This window comes from Manacus candei, unplaced genomic scaffold, assembly GCF_025592945.1.
Source record: "Manacus candei isolate 608988 ecotype Guabito, Panama unplaced genomic scaffold, ASM2559294v1 h1tg000018l, whole genome shotgun sequence".
In the NCBI taxonomy this organism is placed as follows: Eukaryota; Metazoa; Chordata; class Aves; order Passeriformes; family Pipridae; genus Manacus; species Manacus candei.
Genome location: NW_026138066.1, coordinates 21,630,685 through 21,650,622, shown reverse-complemented (window position 1 = coordinate 21,650,622; position 19,938 = coordinate 21,630,685). Strand labels below are relative to the sequence as shown.

At 39.9% G+C, this 19,938-nt stretch overlaps 1 protein-coding gene across 1 annotated transcript; it reads right to left on the bottom strand.

Annotated features, from left to right (window-relative positions):
• Positions 1 to 4,332: 4,332 nt before the first annotated feature.
• Positions 4,333 to 12,188, bottom strand: RERGL (RERG like). Its single transcript, XM_051784491.1, has 5 exons — positions 12,114 to 12,188; positions 11,963 to 12,019; positions 9,555 to 9,628; positions 7,506 to 7,654; positions 4,333 to 6,502 (listed from the first exon to the last, which is right to left on the bottom strand). The coding sequence occupies exons 1-5, from the start codon at positions 12,163 to 12,165 to the stop codon at positions 6,220 to 6,222; spliced, it is 615 nt and encodes a 204-aa protein (XP_051640451.1). The 5' UTR covers positions 12,166 to 12,188; the 3' UTR covers positions 4,333 to 6,219.
• Positions 12,189 to 19,938: the final 7,750 nt, after the last annotated feature.

Below are 19,938 nucleotides of genomic sequence, written 5' to 3'. Positions count from 1 at the left end.
GCTTTCCTGCAGACTGCAGTGAAGCATCAAGGTCTGCTAGTTAGTTTTAAATGAGCTAGCTTGGAAGCAGTCTGTGGCAGTACTCAGTTAACTCATCCTCAGCTTCGTTTCCAGTTCATCCATTAATTTAACATGTGACAGTTGGATTTCAGGGTGTTTCGTGAAGTTCAGCAGGGATCAAATATAACCCAGCTCTCCGATCAATCATATGAAATAAATTTGGCATTAAATGACCCAGTGGTCATCTCAAGTTAGATGTTAATTGTCTAACCATAGGGACTCAATTGACTTTGTAAAGTAGGACAGATGGGCTCTGTAGTGCTGAAGATGAAGGACACAGTAGCAGGCAAAGAGCCCCAAGAGGCCATATTTGGAACATGATTCATCTCACCCAACTTTAGAGATCCCCAACTCTAATTACCTTTATAGGTGGTGGAGAGTTTAATGCCTTTTGGAGAGCGATTCATCTACATTATTTGAGGCATCACCCTGATGAAGTAAATTGTTTGGTAGAAAGGCATCTGGCTGAGATGGGAATCTAGAAGCAGATCTCTGTGTTGGGCTGGGTGAACCCGACCTTGGAGTCTTTCCAGAAAGTGACCTTGCTCATGTAAGGGTTGACCTTGCACTACAGCTTGCAGATAAGAGAAGAAACAGTCTTGCCTAGCTCTGCCTTAGCTCCCTGCCATGACTCTCTGTCATATTCTGGGGATAATACCTACAAGGAAACTGTAAAAAGACAAGGTGGAGGTCAAACCTCTTATCAGACCAATAGGTGTAGCTGGGAACATGCTAGAAGCTTTCGAGCCCTTCCTGAGGATATTAATATGCATGGACAGTGTGTTAACAGGAAACCTTTCAATGCCTTAGACAAGATAGCTGAACTTTATTTCAGTGAAACAGCTGAGCTCAGAAGTGTCAGTCGTGAGAAAAACCTTATCAACATCTGCAGTTTTATTAATAAGGACGCTGTCAAACAAAGCCTTTGAGATGTCACACTGTTAAACTCAGAATAATCGACAGCAGAACTTTATAGTACTGGAAGGCAGGTTGGATTTCATCTGTACTTTGTGCTCAGCTTTCTTGGATTTATTAACGTTGATGCTTCAAGCTGAGGAGAAGCCAAAAGGCTTCGCTGCTCAGAGAGGGATGAAATGTAAGGAAAACGCCACGAGAGGGAGATGTTGGAAGTAGGAAAGCTGTCGGGTTTCTCAGCGCTATGCAGCGAGTTACTTTTAAAAGGCACTCGCCAAAAGATTGCTAAACTTTCAGGGGCTCAAAGCATCTTTAAAATGAAGTTTATTCGGAGGGTGGTGGGGGGGAAATAACCAAAAAACAATCAAAAAAAACCCCGAACAACCAAACAACCAAAACCAAAACAAAGTAAAAACCACAAAGTCGACCACAACCAAAAATCTGTGTGAAGCCTATTTAAAAAGTTACGTCTATTAAAAACAAAATTTTCACTAGATACCAAAATGCCTGTCGTTTTAAGGTCAGACCTTTCAATGTCTGCTTCCTCTGTGTTTATTTCAAGCAGTAAAATGCATCATGTAATTTAGATATGATGCCATTTTGCTGCTGATTATGAACAGAGGGGACAGAAGTGTTTAGATCATTTGGCTGAAGCCCCGTGGTAACAGCTCTGTTCACTTGTCCTGCTTGTGGTACGTATTTCTCTGTACTGTTAGATGCCTCCCTGGAAAAACTCTGGATGTTTTACAGAGTTCAGCTGTAATTAAGTGCATATCTGAAGATTAGCCAGTCTTAAAAAAATGAATGTAGCAGTAAAGGGCTCAAGTCGTGTCAAGTAGATAGGGCTAAACGTGGATATTAATAATATAACCAGAGGGACTCAATTTACTTTTGAAGCAATTAAAAGATGACAGAAATTTACAGTCTGTTTCTGGAAAAGAGTAATGTCTGTTTAAAAATAACTTTCTACCCAGAATAGTCTGCCTGTCTCACATAATATCAATTGTGGGAGGGAAAGAAAAAAAAACAAACCAACACAACAGAACACTTTGGCATTTACAGCACTGCTTCTTTATGGAAAAATCAAAGTTTTAAAACAACACAAGTTGACAGTTAGGTGCTCAGGTGCACTTTTAGGCATGTAAACAAAGGCTTTGCTTTTCAAACTTGCTGCACAGCACATCAAAATTTAGCTTCTCCTTGTTTTCATTCCCCATGGGCAGGTTAAGGCTATTAAGAGGCCTGTGTTCCTATGGATAGGAGGTGGAGGGTTCATTTTTAATATACAGTTTAATATTACTCTGGATTATCCAGTAGTTTGGTAATCTGTCTTTTTTTATTATTATTATTTTTATTTAGGGTATTTCTTGCTTCAGAGTGGATAGGCAGGGATTCTTTTCCAGCTTATTCATCAGAACTGGAGTTTGCTCCTCTATCCATAAGCAAAGTATGAAAATTTCGCTAACCTAAAGCAGCTGCTCCAGCAGGCATCCTGATGGAAAATTAACATATTCTTGGATATTTATTGCACTTTAGCTTTGCTTTGAGTGATATTCATGTTCCTCTTCTTTACAGTGTACCCTCTGAAAATACTACTGAATGATTTGGGTCTGATTGTCAGTGAAAACACCAGAACTATTCGAGCCATCATCATGACATTCACCCCTCTGTCTTGCCTCAGAGATGGACAGAATGCCAGGATCAGATATCTTCAAGTATCTGCTGGTGCTCCCTCTTCAAAGCAGTGTAGTCAGATAGAAAGGAAAGCAACAAGACAGTCCCCACATGACTCACAAGGTCTTTGCACTTCTATGTTCTCCCTTCCATCACTTCAGAATTCAGCTCTTAGCAATGGGCTAAAAAATCTATGGTAGTTACTTTTGTCTTCAGAGGATAGCACAGCATCAAAACTTCTGATCCACCTTTTTTATTGTTATCCTGATTTGAATATATTAGAAAGAAACAGCTTGGTTGGTCTACTCAATACTGCACTTAACTCTTCCTCTTTTTCAGGAGTATCATGCTTTAAGCTTTTCTGTGATGTTTTCCCCTCTGCCCTGTTGGAAATGTGACTATAGTGGGATTTAAAAAAAAGAGTTTAATGCATAGACATAATAGCAGGAAAAGAAGCCAAGGTGGTGATAGTCTTGACTGTTTATTTCAAAACTATAGTGAGAAATAGCTTCAAAACCCCCTGAAACCTCTCTGAGAGACAGCATTTGGGAGCCAGGGGCTATTACCTTCATACTTCAGTAGAATCTCCTTGCTTTTATGTCACTGTTTCTGAAGTAAAAACAAGTTGAAGGCAGGAAGAAAGCATCAATTCTGAGTGCCTTTCTGAGGCAAAATTTTACTGAAACTAGAAAGTTCATATAAACAAGGACTTCCAGGCGTGACAACAAGAAACTTTTAACTCTTCTGTGGCAATTTCAAAATCTTTTGGTGAGAAAGGATGGGGTTGTAAGCTGAAGCAATGTGTGGCAACACAAATAGCTGCCTTTCCACACTCTTCAATGAGTTTGATATGCTCTAGGTGATGTCACTGTCAGGGGTGAGCATCACTTGCATCATTTACTGTGTGATGCAAGCAGGGTTCTTGCTGATTTTTTGTTTGCAGTGTGGCTGCACCAGTTAACATATTACCTTCAGTATTAAAACTGCAAGAGCACTTAGCAAAATATGTATATATATATATCAGTCTTTATTGGTCTTTTAAGTATTTTCTAAAGGCCTTCGCTTTTAAAAAATATTAATAAAATAGATTTAGAATGGGAGAATGCTTTAAAATTTGGCTCTCTTGCTCATCTGCACTTACCAGCAATAAAAGACAAGTGAAATCCTGATGCTAAGAACATCAAATTTTGTGTATAGTGGGTGTTTTGGTACACTCAAGTCTAAATGCATCCTGTGTTTCAGCTGGTTTCCAGGTGAGCACAGCCTAGCACATGGGTCAGAAGACAGCTACTCTCTGTTCCAACACTCACCCCACCTAGACAAAAAGAGAAGTAAAGCTATGTGGTATGCTACAGGTTCCACCTGTCTGGAAGTCCACATTCCCATTAGTATGAGCAAAACTAATTAGCTTATCTGTGGCTGTCTTGACTGATTCTTAAAGGATAAAGAATGTTTTTAAAAGGTTCTCTACTCTTCATTGCATAAAGGTACCTGAAGGCTTCTTCACTGTGTTCAGGAATCACAACCAGAGGTTCACCATTATGCCAAGTGTCTGATTCCCAGATTTACTTTCTCTAATTTAAATTCCAGATCTGCATGGTGCTTCCATTTTACAGCAGTCAAAATAAAAGTCCATAGCTTTATATAGAAGTAAAGGCGGGGAAAAAAAAGCACATCAGTACATTCATCTTATATCCAGTTTATTTAGTACCGGAGCAGTAAATACAAATAAGAGTTCTCAAATCTGGCCATGCCAGAGCTGGTGAGATACAGCTACAACAGTCTATTAGTCGTTCTGGAATCCCGTGTGTGCTGGAAAGCTGAAGGGTGTACATGAGTAGTCTTCAAGTTCAGTTTCATAGATATGGACAATACAGTTAAACACACTGCTCCTGATACTGCAGAGCAGCATCTGTATAAAAATAAAGCAACCCTGTGCCTGCCAACTGAGAACTATATTCCAATATTTATATTTGTAGTCTTATAACAAGTGAAATAAACAGTATCTTTTCCTTGAAAAAAGGACATGATCTTTTGTCAAAACTTATTAAAACAAACTTCAGTATTATTTTACAACAGTAATGTTAAGATTATATAGCTTTCTTATGCCATCTTATGGGGGTGAACACTCAAAAATCAAAGTAACCTTACTCGTTTCAATGCAGGTAAAATTTCAGAGTAGAGGTAGGCTTCAACTCAGCAACTTTCAAAGACTGAATCCTAGCTGTCCCCTGGAATGGGCAGGAGGCAGTAATTCACCTTCAGGTCACTTCTCTTCATAATTTCTGCATGAGCACAGCACTTTCTAACACGCTGGGCTAAGCCCTTATTTAGTTGTCTACAGTAAGAGCTCTGAATGTCAACTGACAACACATTTGGACCCATCTGATGTTTAATATCCACGTTTGAAAAGTGTAGCTAACATAGTGCTTAGTGGCATTTCAATACCACAGTGATGACTAGTTGTAAAGACATCAGTCCTTAGGAAAAACACTCTATATGAGCACAGGTCTTACCAGCAGGCTGACCTTTAAATCCAGGCAGACATCCTAAAGAACTCGTGCTCTTTACCAGTCCACGTGCTTTCCAAGCTTCTGCTCCCATCTAAAACTGAACAGCCACATCCACCTTACAGGTAATGAAACTTTGTTAAAGCTCACAAAAACTGTGCTGTGAAAGGGATCAGCCCTGGCCTTATACTGTCCCTGGCTGTAAAATTATTTCACTAAATAACCACCTTGCCAAAACAGTCCAATGTTCACTGACTAACATTTCACTAACATTTCAGTTCCCACACTTCCCAACCTTCTCTACTTTCTTTCATCACTCATTAAAAAAAAAAAAGATACCGAAACAGGAGACAATACTGCTTTATATATCTGCTTTCCTACTTCTGGTGCCTCTGCAAGGCAGCTTTGCAGGTAAATAACTTTTGTTGATGGTGACCAAGCATTTAATTCATAAGACTTTCAGTAGGTGTTAGGCACACAAGGCTCTAAGCTGTCCTTCCTTCAGTGAAATACAAACACATCATCATAGGCAGCTACAGCATTTTGCTTTTCTTCAGTGCAAATGTTCTTGCACAAAAAATTCAACTGCTTCTCAGAATTCTGAAGTAAGATTTTGGTCAGCAAGGCTGAGTTTGTCGGAAATTATGGAACACTTAAGGACATGGTTCAGTGGTGGATTTGGCAGTGTCAGGTTAATGTTTGGACTCAACGATGTTTTCCAAATAAGTGATTCTGTGGAATAACTGTTTGTACTTCCGTTGCACCTAGAAGCTCTACCCAAGACCATGTTGGTGTTGAATAAATACAGAATCAAACTCTCCTCTGGAGCAGCTTTTGGTTTAAGGAGTACAGCCCTAAACACAGTAAATCTGGAGTAGGACTTGAAATAGAAGGTCAGTCTTCTAGGTCTAGACCATTCACTTGACCATACTATCTCCCACCTTTGGCCTCTACTGTCTTACTCCTCCAGATACCAACCTTTGGAGGAAATTCACTGAATCCCAAGAGCTGCCTCTGCTCCATTATTTCAGCTTGTTCCTACTTCAAGACTAACCATCTTTTACACAGATTTCCTTCTCTTTCCAAACATATTGTTGATTAACTTGGCCATTGACTTTGATCCACTTGGTCGTCTCTTTTCTTTCACTTTGAAATTTGAAGTGATATTCCTCAGGACTTTCGTGAACATTGCCACAACTTCCTGACAATGTTCTGCTGCAGACAGTTCACAGAATTGGCACTTGTTATCCATTGCCAGCTTCTGTCCTTCATCCCAGCCAACTTCCCTCATGTGGCATAAATCCTGTTTATTACCAACCAAAAATATAGATGACTCGACCATTCTGAAATCAAAAAGGTTCCAATTAGAGAAAAGATGCATCACAATACTGTGCTGAATGCTGTGCTATATTCAGTGTGTATGAAAAGTCTCTATGTGCAAGATAATTGGCATTGCAAAAAAAAAAAAAATCCAAAAGAACCAACCAGCAACCCCAACTCTACCAGAGTTCTGGTTTTCCCTTTGCCACAGTCAAATGTCAAAGGATTTTCCAGACCAGTTATTCTCTGTCAGTACATTTTCATTTTGGTTCCTCTACTCAATGAATTAATGTATTTTTAATCCACTGCTGTTTTCATCCTCTATACTGCTGAGTATTTTGTCAGCACCTGGACTTCAAGTAAGCTGATCATTATCCCCATTTGCAGGTAACAGAATAGAGTCCAAGAGATAAACCAAGTGTCAGTGGCATAACTCAGAAGAAAACACAGGAAACATAATTCCAAGCTCATTTGTTTAGAAAGCACCTCAGCTGACAGATGCAGGAATACACACCACCACAGGTACTCAGACTTGCAATTTTGGTGGTTCTTTTTGAAAGTAGTTTGTTTCTTACCACGTGGTTACCCGTGTGCACAAATAATGTCGGTCACTGCTAAAGGCAGTTTAGGAGACAGTCATGGTATTAGACTCCTGTATGTTGGGAAATGCTTCCTTCAATCCCTACACAGGTGCATCTCCATCAGTAATCAAGTGGCAGAGTAAAAGCACAGGCTGACTGCCAGCTTTATAGCCACGCAAATCACAGCAGAGAGATTTACGGCAATTATTTAAATAGCAATTTTGTAAGAAAGAAAAACAAAAGTCCTGATGTACTTGGCATAGGATACAGTGAAATAGATTGCAATTTGCCACACATTTTACCTCCAGGTACCTTGTTGTTGGCATTGCATTATGTCACTTGGATGCTGCTGGATTTTAATTGCTACTAGGATGCCTACAGCTCACAGAAACGTTCTCGGCTCTTTATTATGTTTGCTGAGGGGAAAAAAAATAATGCCACTTACTTTTTACAAACTCCTGTGTGAGACTCTCGGATCCTGTACAGCAATGCTTTTGCAAATGCAAACGATGCTCTGTCACTGATGTCATAAACAATGATAAATCCATCAGCCCAGTGGAGCTCGTCTGTGAGGGAGAGTTTCCCCTGCTGTGGCTGAAAGAAGTTCAAATTCACATGCAAAAAGAATGTTACTGTTGTCACATCAGAGCATTTTCTTTGTCACTGTGAAAGTGAGAATGTTGTATCTTTTATTGCAAAGGATATTTAATAGGCCTAGGTATTGTTATCAAATTCAGGTGAATAATGCTCCAAAAGCCTAACATATAACCATCAGTAAAGATAGCACTTTGGATCACCAACAAATTATGAAAAATTTATGCTTTTTTAAACAGTAAAATTGCATAACCTGTACAACCACTACTTATGATGAATATTCTGCAGGGTTACATGTGAAAGAAACATACAGGAGCCATTGATATTTGTGCATTTTCTGGTTATAGCTCTGGTTTACGTGTTTCTAATATTCTGACTACACTAAGCTTAATGACTTTCTTTGGTTTCTTCATTTGCTTGGTTTCTTCATTGAATTGTTCAAGTCTGAAACACTACCCAGAGGATAAATTTCTAGAGACAGCTAGAAAAAAAATCTCCCATCAATCTGCAGTTGAGTTTAAAACAAACTAGTGACAAAAGCTGCTCTAGTGACAAGGGGGTTCACCACAAGAAACTGTTGCACTTCTGATTTCCAGAAAGCAACAGCTGCAAACTGTCCTATTAAGCAAAGGAATGTAATTTCAAAACTATTTTAAATTAGCTTATCCCTGTAGATGATTTGGCTGCAGCTAGCAAAACCATCTGACCCAAAATGGATGAAATACCGGAAGCTGATCAGGAAAAAAAATAAAGATTAAAAATTGACTTTTGCTCTGCGGAAAACCCACCTTGAATAGTAAACTGAGGACTGTTAAAGTTGGTCCCTTGCTAGTTTAGTACTTTGCTACTTGCAATGTATATTCTCCAGTGACATCCCAACCTGGTTGCCTTGATTGGCTCGGTATTAGGGCAGCTCTGTAGCACCATTAACATCTGAACTGGAAAGGCTCTAACTTACAGTGAGGGATGGTAACTGAAAGGTGGCAGTGAAAGGGGATGCATGAGAAAGATGAAACAAGTTTCTGGAACTGTCTGAAGACTTCAGCATCTTTAATACAACAGGTTTTTTTAGTGCTGTGGGGACTGTGCAGCACATTTAGGGGTGGGAATGGTGACGTGTGTGTGTGTCACAGCTGTTTCTCAGATGGATGAAGGGACAGTGAGCTTTGTACAACAGGTATCCAGCTACTAGAGGAAAACCTCAGAGAGCAGGAAGATTTCAGGAAGCAGAAACAAAAATGGCACCACTTCCTTCCCCATTCTGGTCTCCTCTTGGGACCTGCTTTTCTTCCCCATCTCTTATGGGATACAGGACCTCCAAAACCCTGTCCTGCCAGAGAAAAGCAATACTGCCTCTACCTGTTGCCTATTCCTGTGCAGCCACTAAGAAGTTGGGAAGAAAGCAGCAAACAGCTAAAGTTAGGCCTTGTTCCTCAGTAAAAACTAGTACAAGACAGCTCAGAGTGTGCTAGCAAGAGGAGCAGCAATGTCTACTTTGACCATTTCTGCAGACATTTACTAAACTGCTTGCTTTATAAACTATAAGCTATATAAAATTTCATCCATTTACAGTATTTGAGAAAACTGCATGTAATCCAATAACTTATCTCTGTATCTACCTAAGTAAGGCAAAAGTGGTAAAAGTTATTTCTGTTAGCAATACTCCAAAATGAAAAGGCATTTACAAAAAATCTAAACAATGAAGGGCTTCTTCCATGAAATGGGAAAGTACTCAGCAGGTCTGAGCCACAGCAACTATAAAATTTCAGTCTTTAAAAGAAAACCAGTAAGGAAAAATTCCAACAGCAGACAAGAAGTTTGTAACCCCTCAACACTTTTTACCATATACACAGACAGAATGAAGAACAGCCTTTCTTTGCCCCCTCCCACCAATTCTTACCTGTGAACAAGGGTCATAAATTTCCAGGTGTATCTGCCTCCCATCCAGGCACAAGTGTTTAGTGTAGATGCATTCTAAAAGATAGACAGTATCCAAAGAAAATCAGTGTTAGTGACTTGGGGTGACAGTGAAAAGAAAAGGCAGCAATGCTGACATTGGATAATACTGAGGATTACATAAGTACTCTTTGGTTTGGTTGGTTTTTAAAGGGGGTTTGTATGTGATTTGTTTCTTTTGCAGGTAAGGAGGGGGTTTGCCTTTGTTGGGGTTTTCAGGGTTAGAGGAGTTTTTTTGTTTGATTTTTTTTTTTATTTTTTTGGTGTGGGGTTTTTTGCAGTGTTGTTGACTGTTTGCTGTTTCTTTTTTTGAACACACACTGGAAAGAAACATATTTCATTTTGCAACAACCAGCCCCTTGGGCAGACCAACACCAATTTGGTGCTCCCATCAAAGTTTTGGTACAATGAATACTTTCAGACCATAGTTTTCCTCTTCTAAAATGGAGGGATGCTCAGAATCAGCTAGATGTTCTTGATCACTCAGCTTGATACTAAGGCTCAGGATTATTCAAGTAGTCAGCCAGACTATCTGTAGTTCTGATTCTGCACAAAAGCCATTATTGAGCAATACTGTTTATTTACCATGACATCTGGTGCTTTAAGAGTTCTCATACAAGGCAGCATTAGACCTACAGTATTTACAGGATCATGTCCTTAGGATCTAGTCCAAAAATATTTCTGTAGTGTCAGTTCCCAGATTTAGGACTCTCCACCAGCAACACTGGGAACACTCTTGCAGACAGACCATCACTATTCTTTTCACCAGCAGCCTGTTCTAAGCAAGTGTGACCAGATTGTGTTCATTGAGTTAGTTGTCAACAGGCTTTCTGCAGTATAACTTCTCAGTTTCTGAACTACAGAGACATGAACTGGTATTTACCCTACAGAAAATCCAATCAAAACTGTGTAATGAAGGGTAGGTCTATAATCTCTGGAACTCAGCATCTTCAGCTCAGGACCATGTTAATCTTAAGCATTCTCCATGCCTATCATAAGAGTTCATCTGATGATCAACTATCAGTCCCACGCATCTCAGAAAATAAAATCTGCAGCCCTTAATTTGTTTAATTATGGTTGTTTCCATAATTAAACAAAATTTTAGTTAATGTTTTGACTCCACTAACAGTGGCACGATCTTTACCACCCCTATTCCCACTTCCCTCTCCCTTTCTCCTTTCTAGAAATAGTGCTGAACGTATCTTCCATCAAACACTTGTTAACAAATGAAAATGTTCTGACACTTGCAGTACTGGAGGCTCAGAACAGGGAAACCTGTTTTTAGTTGCAGGTGGCTTGGCACACACATGGAACACAGAGAGCACTATGCAACTTCCATGTGACAGGTCAGACCTGGATCAGCCAGCTAGGACACAAACTATCTTTTCAGTCTGTGTTTGTATTGTAACAAGTATTGGTAGAGCATAAATATACAACTGTAACTCTCCCTTCATAATAAATTAACTTTGATATATTTAACGCAATTCAGTTTAGTACTTCTAATTTCTTTTTTATCTATGGATCACTGGAAGCTACTCTGATCCCCATGAAAAAAAAATGTGGAAAGACTCCTCCACTTCAGCAGGGAAAGTGAGGCAGATAGCAATCTCTCTGACATCTTAAGTTTTGGGACTTCTCATGCCCATCAGCTGGGGTGGCAGCACACTTCCGAAGTTGTTTGTGCATCAGTTAAACAGTATTTCGACCCGGGATGTGAAAGTTCGAGTCCTGCTTTGCCACCTCCCAAGACCTTAGAAGTGTCTTAAGGATCAGCATATTAGTTCTGGCACGAATGTGACCTTCTGTCCTCTGTACAGCGAGACTTTCCACAAAGCAATCCAACCAGCGCATTCCTGCTTCGCTGGGGGTTTCGCGTTATGCTTTGATTCACCACCAGCGCCCGATAAACAATCCGTTCCACCTCTCCTCTGGAGCCGAAGAGCAGATATTCAATAGACTAGGTTTGGGGGTGGGTTTGTTGTTTGGTTTTTTTTTACCTAGTCTGTCTCTTTTCTTCACCTCCCCTCTGACTGAGCTGACTCTAACCCACCCTCACTTCCCACTCGCAGTCCGGTTATCCTCCCTTGCCCGGTTCGGGGCGATCCCTGCACAGACACCCCGCTCGTCCTTCTCCCTCCTCAGAGCTCACGCTTAGCCAGGACCTCCCGCTGACAACCGAGCGGAAACTTAAACCTTCCCGAAAAGTTCTGCGAAACCGCGCTTTTACCCGATTTCCCGATCAAATAAGTGCTCGAAGCGCCGCGTCCTGCGCTCCCCGGGGGAACCCCGAGCGGATCCCCCCCGGATCGCCCTCCCAGCCCTCCTTCCCCCCCTCCGTCCCGCGGCGCTCACCGGCGTTGGACGCGTATTCCCCGATGAACCGCCGGGTCAGGAACCGCACGGTCAGTGCTAAGGGAGGGAAGCACACGCCACGTTTAGCGGGATCGCGCCGCCCCCCCGCACCAAACCCAAGGCCGGGGGCTCCCTGGGTTCCCCCCCTTACCCGACTTGCCGGCCCCGCTGCCGCCCAGCACGGCCACCTTCACCTCGGCCATGCCGCCGCCACCCCGCGCCCGCCGGCGCCGCGGCTTTAAAGTGCCTGCGGCGACACCGCCCCGCATCCCGCCCAGCATCCCACCCAGCATCCCACCTCCTGCCCGCTCCCCCGCCCCGCCGGCGGCGAGGACGCCACAGCTCTCTGCGGGGGGGAGGTGTTTTTCAGCTTCTCCGAGAAGCGCCTTCCTCCTCCTCCTCAAGTCCCTCCGGCTCGTCCCCCGCCGCGCAAGTTTTCCTCTAGGTCGCCTTCCTGCCGACCTTCCCAGGCAGGCTGGCGGGTCCCTCACCTCCTTCTCCTCCTTCTCCCCTCAGTGCGGTTAGGAACTGGAGGGAAAAGAGGAAAGAAAGGTGGGGAAACTAAAAAAGAAAAAGGAAAGAGAAAAGGAGAAGATGTTCTCCAGCTGCGGGCGTTGTTTGTTTATTTTGGTTCGCAGGCTGTCACTGTTTTGTACCAGGAGTGTGAAAGTGAACAAACCGGAGGGATTGGGTTTTAATTTTAAGTGCCTTCTGGGGTAATTTGCTAAAAATTAGTGTTCTGAGCTTGTCTGGTGTTTCAAAACTCATCACTCACTAAACCTCTGATCTTGCAAAAACTTCTGCGGGCCTGCCTTTTTTTATACCTATGATTGTTTTTGTTGAATTTAAATTTAAGTTCTGTGTTGTGTGCTGTTCAGCTGAGGCCATATAACGTGCCTGGGAAACAAGCAAATATAACGTGGAAGGTGAGGCAGAGAAGGCTAACACTGCCAGAAAGACACCCTGAGTCTACTGTGCCTCTTTGTTTCGAGGCTCCTAAAGATCCTTCTAATGGCTATTTATTTCTGAAAGTGCATAAAATACTTGTGTGCAAAGCTTTAGTTAGTCCACTGGTGAACAACAGGTTGCTTTAAAATCCTTGTTACACTTGAATACTTACTGTGTTCATGATTATTTTACTTTGTTTATATAACTTGAATATATTTATTTATTCTGATATTTTTACCCTGTTCTGATGGAACTGTTGTGCATCATATAAATCATTCAATAAAGCACTGCTTCAGTTTGCTTGCTAGGAGGTATTACAGGTACAACAAGCTCAAGAAAATAGACAGACAAGGTATTTGTTACAGCTGAAGGAAATGCTTAGTGGAGAAAAACATATGTAAGAATAAACAGGCAGATGCAGTTTGACTCCAAAGTCCCTGACTGAAAAGTTGCTAATGGCTGGAGGTGTGAGCAGGGGATACCTCTAGTTTGCTTTATCTGTTTTTTTTAATAGAATCATAGAATGGTTTGTATTGAAAGGGACCTTAAAGATCATCTTGTTCCATTCCCCTGCCATAGATCAGGTTGCCAGCCCCACCCAGCCTGGCCTTGAACACTTCCAGGGATGGGGCATCCACGGGAACCTGTCCCAGTGCCTCACCACCCCCACAGTAAATATTTTTTTCTTAATATCTAATCTAAACCTACTCTCTTTCAGTTTGAAGCCATTCCTCCTTGTCCTGTTCTGCTATTGCTCGCTCACAAGACAAAGGTTAATATCTAAAAGAACTTTAGTCTGACCTTTGGCTATTTTAACATTTGTTTTTGAAATAGCAGGATGCTGAGATCACTAGGCTGGAGTCAATTTGGTGTAACTGGCACGATTTAGTATTTTGCTATTTCATATACGTTGAAACCACTGCAAGAGGAAAGTCTAAACCTGCTTATCCATGTGCTTATCCTTATCCAAGGATGCGGCTTTTTTGCAGCTGATTTAAATAAATGGTTCTGAAGTTTCTTTTAAGAAGTGTGAGGTTTCAACACAGCTGTCTCACAGCTCAGGAATGTTCTTTATTTCCTGTTGAAGTATGTGCAGTTTATGACTATGCCATGGAAAGGCTGATTAAGGCAGTTCTAATGGCCCATGGCACAGGAAAACAGAGGATAACTCGTCTGAAGTGGGCTCAAGATGCACTCCTCAGGATGGCTTTTTCTTCTCCCTGGTTTGTTTTTACTCCTTGTTCCTTTTTGGCAACATTGGCTTGTTGTAGTCCTCCCTGGCACTCACTCCTGCCCCTGTGGCATGGTGGGCCAGCACAGCTCTTCATGCAGGTGTTTTAGGAAACAGAACGCTGTATTTGGGATGTAAATTGTCCAAACTCTTTATTTTATACCCTCTGCAAAGGGAAAAATGGAATCCAGCTCTCCTGTTCCCACTGCATGGACTTAACCACATGAGCACTTCCCTCACCTGGACAGCAGATGTGATAACCAAATTGGGGTATTGCACATGTTAAAGAATGTACTGCCTGGCACTTTTATTTCTTTTAGTTGTACAAAGAAGTTTATTAAGGAGACTGAGATGGTTTGTGGTATATAACTTGAAGCATTAGAGAAATTAAGTTTTAATTGAAAATTAAACAATGAGAATGTTTCTTTTCTGAAAGAGTGTCTTTCTCCCTCCCTTCCCAGAACTAAATTGAGAAAATTTATAATGTAAGGAACTCCTGAACATCCACTCTAAATCATTTAATTTTATTCTTATTCATAAACTTTTCTGTCCATTTTCTTCTATTACTGCTGCATTTCCATTTTACAAGTGTATTCACAGAGATACTTTTTAATTTCTTCCTATACAGAGGACAAATCTCAAATTTCTTTTAAATCAACACCCCCGCAAAACATAACAGCAAAAGTTGCTTACCTCTCTAAGCAATGCCATTTTTGACATTTCAAGTTGCAATGAACACTTTTGTTGATCATCTTACTGAAATGTTTTGATTTGCATTAAGCCTGAAGGAACATTTCATGTATTAGAAGAAATGATGCAAAGTAAGCATACTTTTTTTTTATGGATTATTTACCTAGATTTGGCATTTATATAACAGTTTGTGGTACATACAGTAGTAATGCCTCTTTAAATTGCCTCAGCCTCTTGTTTCATTTTAGTGTTGACTGTCCTTACCTGCAACTTGTACAACTGCCACTTTCAGTTCCTTCCAGTGCCAAATCCGTCTGTTCTGGAATGGTTTTACCCTCATTACCCATGGGTGCAAGTGTCTCTGCAAGGGTAGGGGTGTGTACAAAACAGTTCATCTATCTAGGGAGCAGAAGTTTATGTGTGAGTTCAGATCTGGTGGTCAAAAATGAGTCAACTCTGTGCTGCTCAAGCAACAAGTGAGTAAACTTTGTTTACATGTGTAAAGCTCTGCTAAGAAAGCAGTGGGCTTCTAATAGATACAATGGAAATAAATGATTAACCAGATAAAATTCCCTTTTTAGTGAACGTGGTAGATGATTGATTTTGAATTGTTTAAGCTGAAAGTTTTCAGAATTTTGCAGATCACTGATCAAATGTGGTCACTTTGCATTTCATTCCCAGTTCTGTAGACTGGGACATCTCTGGCCTGATGCCAAGATCTCTGAGAGTCAAAACTGCTTGTGGAGAAAATGAACATCAGAAAAACACTTACTTTCCATTTTAGCCTTTTTCATGCAGCTTGGCTGCTGGAAAGAAGATGGAATTGAGAGTATATAACTATTTGTACTTTGTGAACAACAATAATGCTTCAATCCAAAAAGCACAATTAGGAACCACTGGCTGAAGCAAGTGCCTGCTCTGTATGGTATAGGATTTCTGTAACTTGCTGAGGTTTGTATCCCTGCAGAATTAGTTCCCTTCTGGCTTATGGAGTAATGTCTTCCAGGTAAGATCTGTCTTTTAAAGCCCACTTTCCACCATACCTTCAGGTGGAGTGCTTTAAATTTTACATCTGCTACTCCAACTGCTTCCATAGCACATGAACTGGCCAAGTAGATGTCTGAAACCACAACAAAACCAACAAAACTAGAACAGGATTTTCGGCTGAATGTGATATTTTCATCATCTATAGACATGGGTACATTCCTCAGTGGAATACTCAAAGGTATTATTCATGATGGAAAGAAGACATGACAGAGCATAATCCCATCTGCTCTGTTTATGTGGTGTAAATAGATAAAAACTGCCGTTTTTCCTCCTAAAAATGGTAAACTGCTCTCAGAGGTAGGTTGTTATAAGTGATTGAAATTTTGTCTTGCTGGCCATGGGAAAGTGTTTGGGATTTTTTTAGCAGAAATTACAGATTTGATCTATGAGAAAGTACTGTTAGTACACAAAAAAAGGCGCATTGGATGTGAAAAACAAAACTTCGTAGCTCCTTACAGATTTCTCCCAGAGTCTGAAACTGCCTATCCCCCAGGGTATCATGAAGGATTTTGCAGACTAATAATATGACTCTGAGCTGATAACCCTTAGGAGTAAGGACAGTGTGACAGGGAGAAAGTTTGGAGACCTCATGGTCTAGTGGGAATAGTATATGGTCAGTATTGTGGGAATGAAAACCGAGGCATTTAGGCTTAAGCATTTATGCATTATGCTCAGACTCTTTAAAGAGACTTGTGTGTTTCTTGGTAAACAGTGTATTTTGGGTTGATTAAGGCCCACACCAACACCACATGACTGCAAGGTAAAGTGTCAAGTTGTTTTTCAGTTTCTAAACAATCTGTTTGTTTGACTTCTGTTCTACACAACTTTGGGACCCAGATTATCTTTTGAATGTATAACTATGAAGGGACTAGCCCATGATAAAGACCTCTACATTTCACTGCAATGCAAATATTGAAGCATGAAAATAGTCTCTTCATATGGCTTGGACTGCCATATGGAAGCTTAAAAAAATGCTTCTTGAATAATTAAGGTGTTAATGACAAGGCAAGGGATTTTAAGTGGTATATAACTTCCTTATATATAATTATTATAAATCCTAATTTTAGACAGAATTCTGCTTTCCTTGAGTCTCATATAAGAGCCTTTTCCCAGAAAACAGAAAGCTTTAAACCCTTAACCTAATTCAAGTTCAGCAAAATGTGAGTTGCAAGGCTAAATGCTTGCAGAGGGTGTTTATACCCAAATCCCAACATAAAGATTACACTTTGTTATTTTTAGTACCTAGGGGAATGTTATCTCAAGTTACACAGCTCCCTTTGTAGCAAAAAGACAAAACACATCTTTAACACATCTGTGCTAGCATTTATTGAAATTTGGGGTTGTAATGGAATTTACCAGAAAGCAATATTGCTTATTGAGATAATTCAAAAAGCTGAAGAATTTTTGCCCCCTTTTGGCATTGGAAGAAAAATAGTTACTTTTCAGATATGCTTTTCAAAGGTTTTAAAATAAGACAGGGAGTATAATCCTAAAGTAATTAAACAGCCTTGTAATTGTGAAATATTTAAGTTTTAAAAAAACCCAGGCTCGAGTCCCTGACTTGAATCAGGGCAAGAATTTAAAATTTTATTTCCTACTTCCCATGTAATTGCAAAACTCTTGAGAGGTGACATCAGTTTTTATTCTCTGTCATTGATGTTATTTATACAAGAAAAAAAACCAAACAAAAAACCCCAAGCAAATGAAAAAAAACACAAACAGCTATAGTAAACTGCTGTAAGGAACCCTCACATTCCAGGGAAAATTAACCTTTGCCACCATGTTATTTGGTACATTGATTTTTTTTTTTCCTTACCTAAATTTCTATCTCCAATTTGGTAAAAATTTTGATCAAAGAAAATTATTCTTTTAGAATCAGTTCTGGTTCTCAATGCTCTGATTGAAATCCTAAAATAGTTGCCATGGGTTGTGCATACAGACTAAAGTAAAAGTGAAGCATTCAGGTTTTGTTGTATGGAGAAAATGTGAAGCAATAGTCAACTGTGGAAATATTTCATTCAAGTTCTTGTTCACAGTCAAAACTATAGAAAATCTATCTTGGTTTTACTAATGATTCTGGACCTAAAGGTAAGAAAGCTTATTGAAAACCACAGAGTGATGATCAGTGTTGATTTTCAAAGGGTAATTTCACTAACAGACATTGGAGTGTTCTGGCCAGAATAACATACAAGAGTAGCATCATGTACCTTCACATTTTCACATTTTCTGGTGTTCTGCCTGTTTGGATGATCACATGTAAAAAAAAAAACCAAAAAAACCCACACAAAAACCAAAACCAAAACCAAACAAACAAATAAAGAAACAAAAACACAAAACTAGCAACGAAACCCCAAACAAACAAACAAAACCCCCTAAACAACTAATGAGCTGTCAGAAAAATGACACTCAGAAAAATACATAGTGAAAAAGCAGTTGAAACATTTTCATCAACTGGAGGAAAAAAACCATGAACTTGCATCCTACAAGCAATTAAGGATTGACTTCTTTTAGGAAAGAACAAAAAGACTGCTTTATTTAATTAGGTTGGTGGGTTTTTTTAATTCCTGAGGAATAAAATAAGGGGATTTTGCGATGTGAAGAGGATTTAGCATATTGGAAAAGCAATCCAAACTATATTTATATCTTTTTTCCTACAACCTAGAAACAAGGATTCCATACACAAAAATTGCACTGACCTCTTTCCCCTAAAACATGTGAAAGAAATAGGAGCTGGGAAACAGGTGATACAAGCAAAGCATTAGGTTACAAGTTTTCACTGACTGTGAAGTAGGAAAGACAGACTGGAATGAACTCTGGAGTGGATTGAAGAGCCAGTCACTGTTAAAGCTTAGGGCTGAAAATGACAGCCAACCTATTTCTGCTGTGGTGGCAAATGCTTTTTAGTGGTCATTGATGTTTATTCAGTTTAGTGGTGATGAAAGTCCTACTGAAACTTCTCAAATAAGTTACAGGGAGATAAACCAGTGTTTGAATTTGCAACATTTGAATCGCTCTGCCATCAAAAGCCGTCACATCTGTTCTTATCTCAAATAAACGTGAGATATGTTGGTCTGAAAGGGAAGTGAAGGTCTTTCTGCACAGTACTTTAGCTGTTAGTGTTGAGCTATAATGTCTTGCCCTCTGCTTGGGGCCTTTCAAGTTTAATGTCAGCTCTTTGGATAATCAAGAGAGGCTTGAGGTTGCTTCCATCGTTTTAGAGATGGAGACTCCAGCTGAGCATGTTCCTTGTCATTGACAGTTTTCTCCACACTCTCAAAATCATATCTTGTGCATTTTTTTGATTGTAGATATGTTCTGAAAAATCTGTGTGTTTGAACAGTGTATGAGGCAGAAGATGGATTTATTTTTCCCCAGCAAGGCTTATCTCACTGTAAATCCATGGCTTGAATCATTATGGGATGTGAGAAGGAGGAACACAGCTTCTTTTTAAAGATTTTATATTTTCTTATTGTACATTTACTGTATTTTTTGATGTTTGTCTGTGTTATATGTGTTATAATGTTTGTCTGTGAGTTATATGGCACCTCATAATATTATATTTTAGATTAGGTTTTTATTAGATCGCAGCATAAATAAGCAATTACTGAGCTCTTAATTTCTGCTAGATTATTACTGTAAAGTTCAGAGTGCTTTTAAGTTGTGTTGTGGCCAACATATATTAGAATAATGAAGTTGAAACTGAAAATAATCAACATTTATTCATAACTTCTTGCTCTGTGGGAGATGGTCAGTCTCCAGATACAATATGCTAAATGTATCAGAGTATAATCATTGCAGGAAACTACAGAAACTGTTTCTAGCTCTGTGATTGCCATGGTTTAGATTAATCTCAAGAAAGGATTTAATGTTCATCTTAATCTGATAGCAGGTAGTTTGCATCCAGCTGTACCCTCTGTTCCTTCCTGTGATTTCTGTAGCAATAAATCTTATGGTCTTGTGGCCCCTTGATTGAGTGGCTCAGCTTGCTTATTTGATACAAAAATAAATTTAAAAAAAATGTTATTGCATTTGGTTTTATCTTGAATCACTCAACTGAATT

Bases quoted from the DNA above. Each gene is read 5' to 3' on its own strand.
- RERGL (XM_051784491.1), bottom strand. From the start codon at position 12,165: ATGGCCGAGGTGAAGGTGGCCGTGCTGGGCGGCAGCGGGGCCGGCAAG. The intron at 9,629-11,962 runs GTGAGCGCCGCG...TCTATCTTTTAG, and splicing joins GGAATACGCGTCCAACGCCG to AATGCATCTACACTAAACAC. The intron at 7,655-9,554 runs GTAAGAATTGGT...AACTTCTTTCAG, and splicing joins TTTATGACCCTTGTTCACAG to CCACAGCAGGGGAAACTCTC.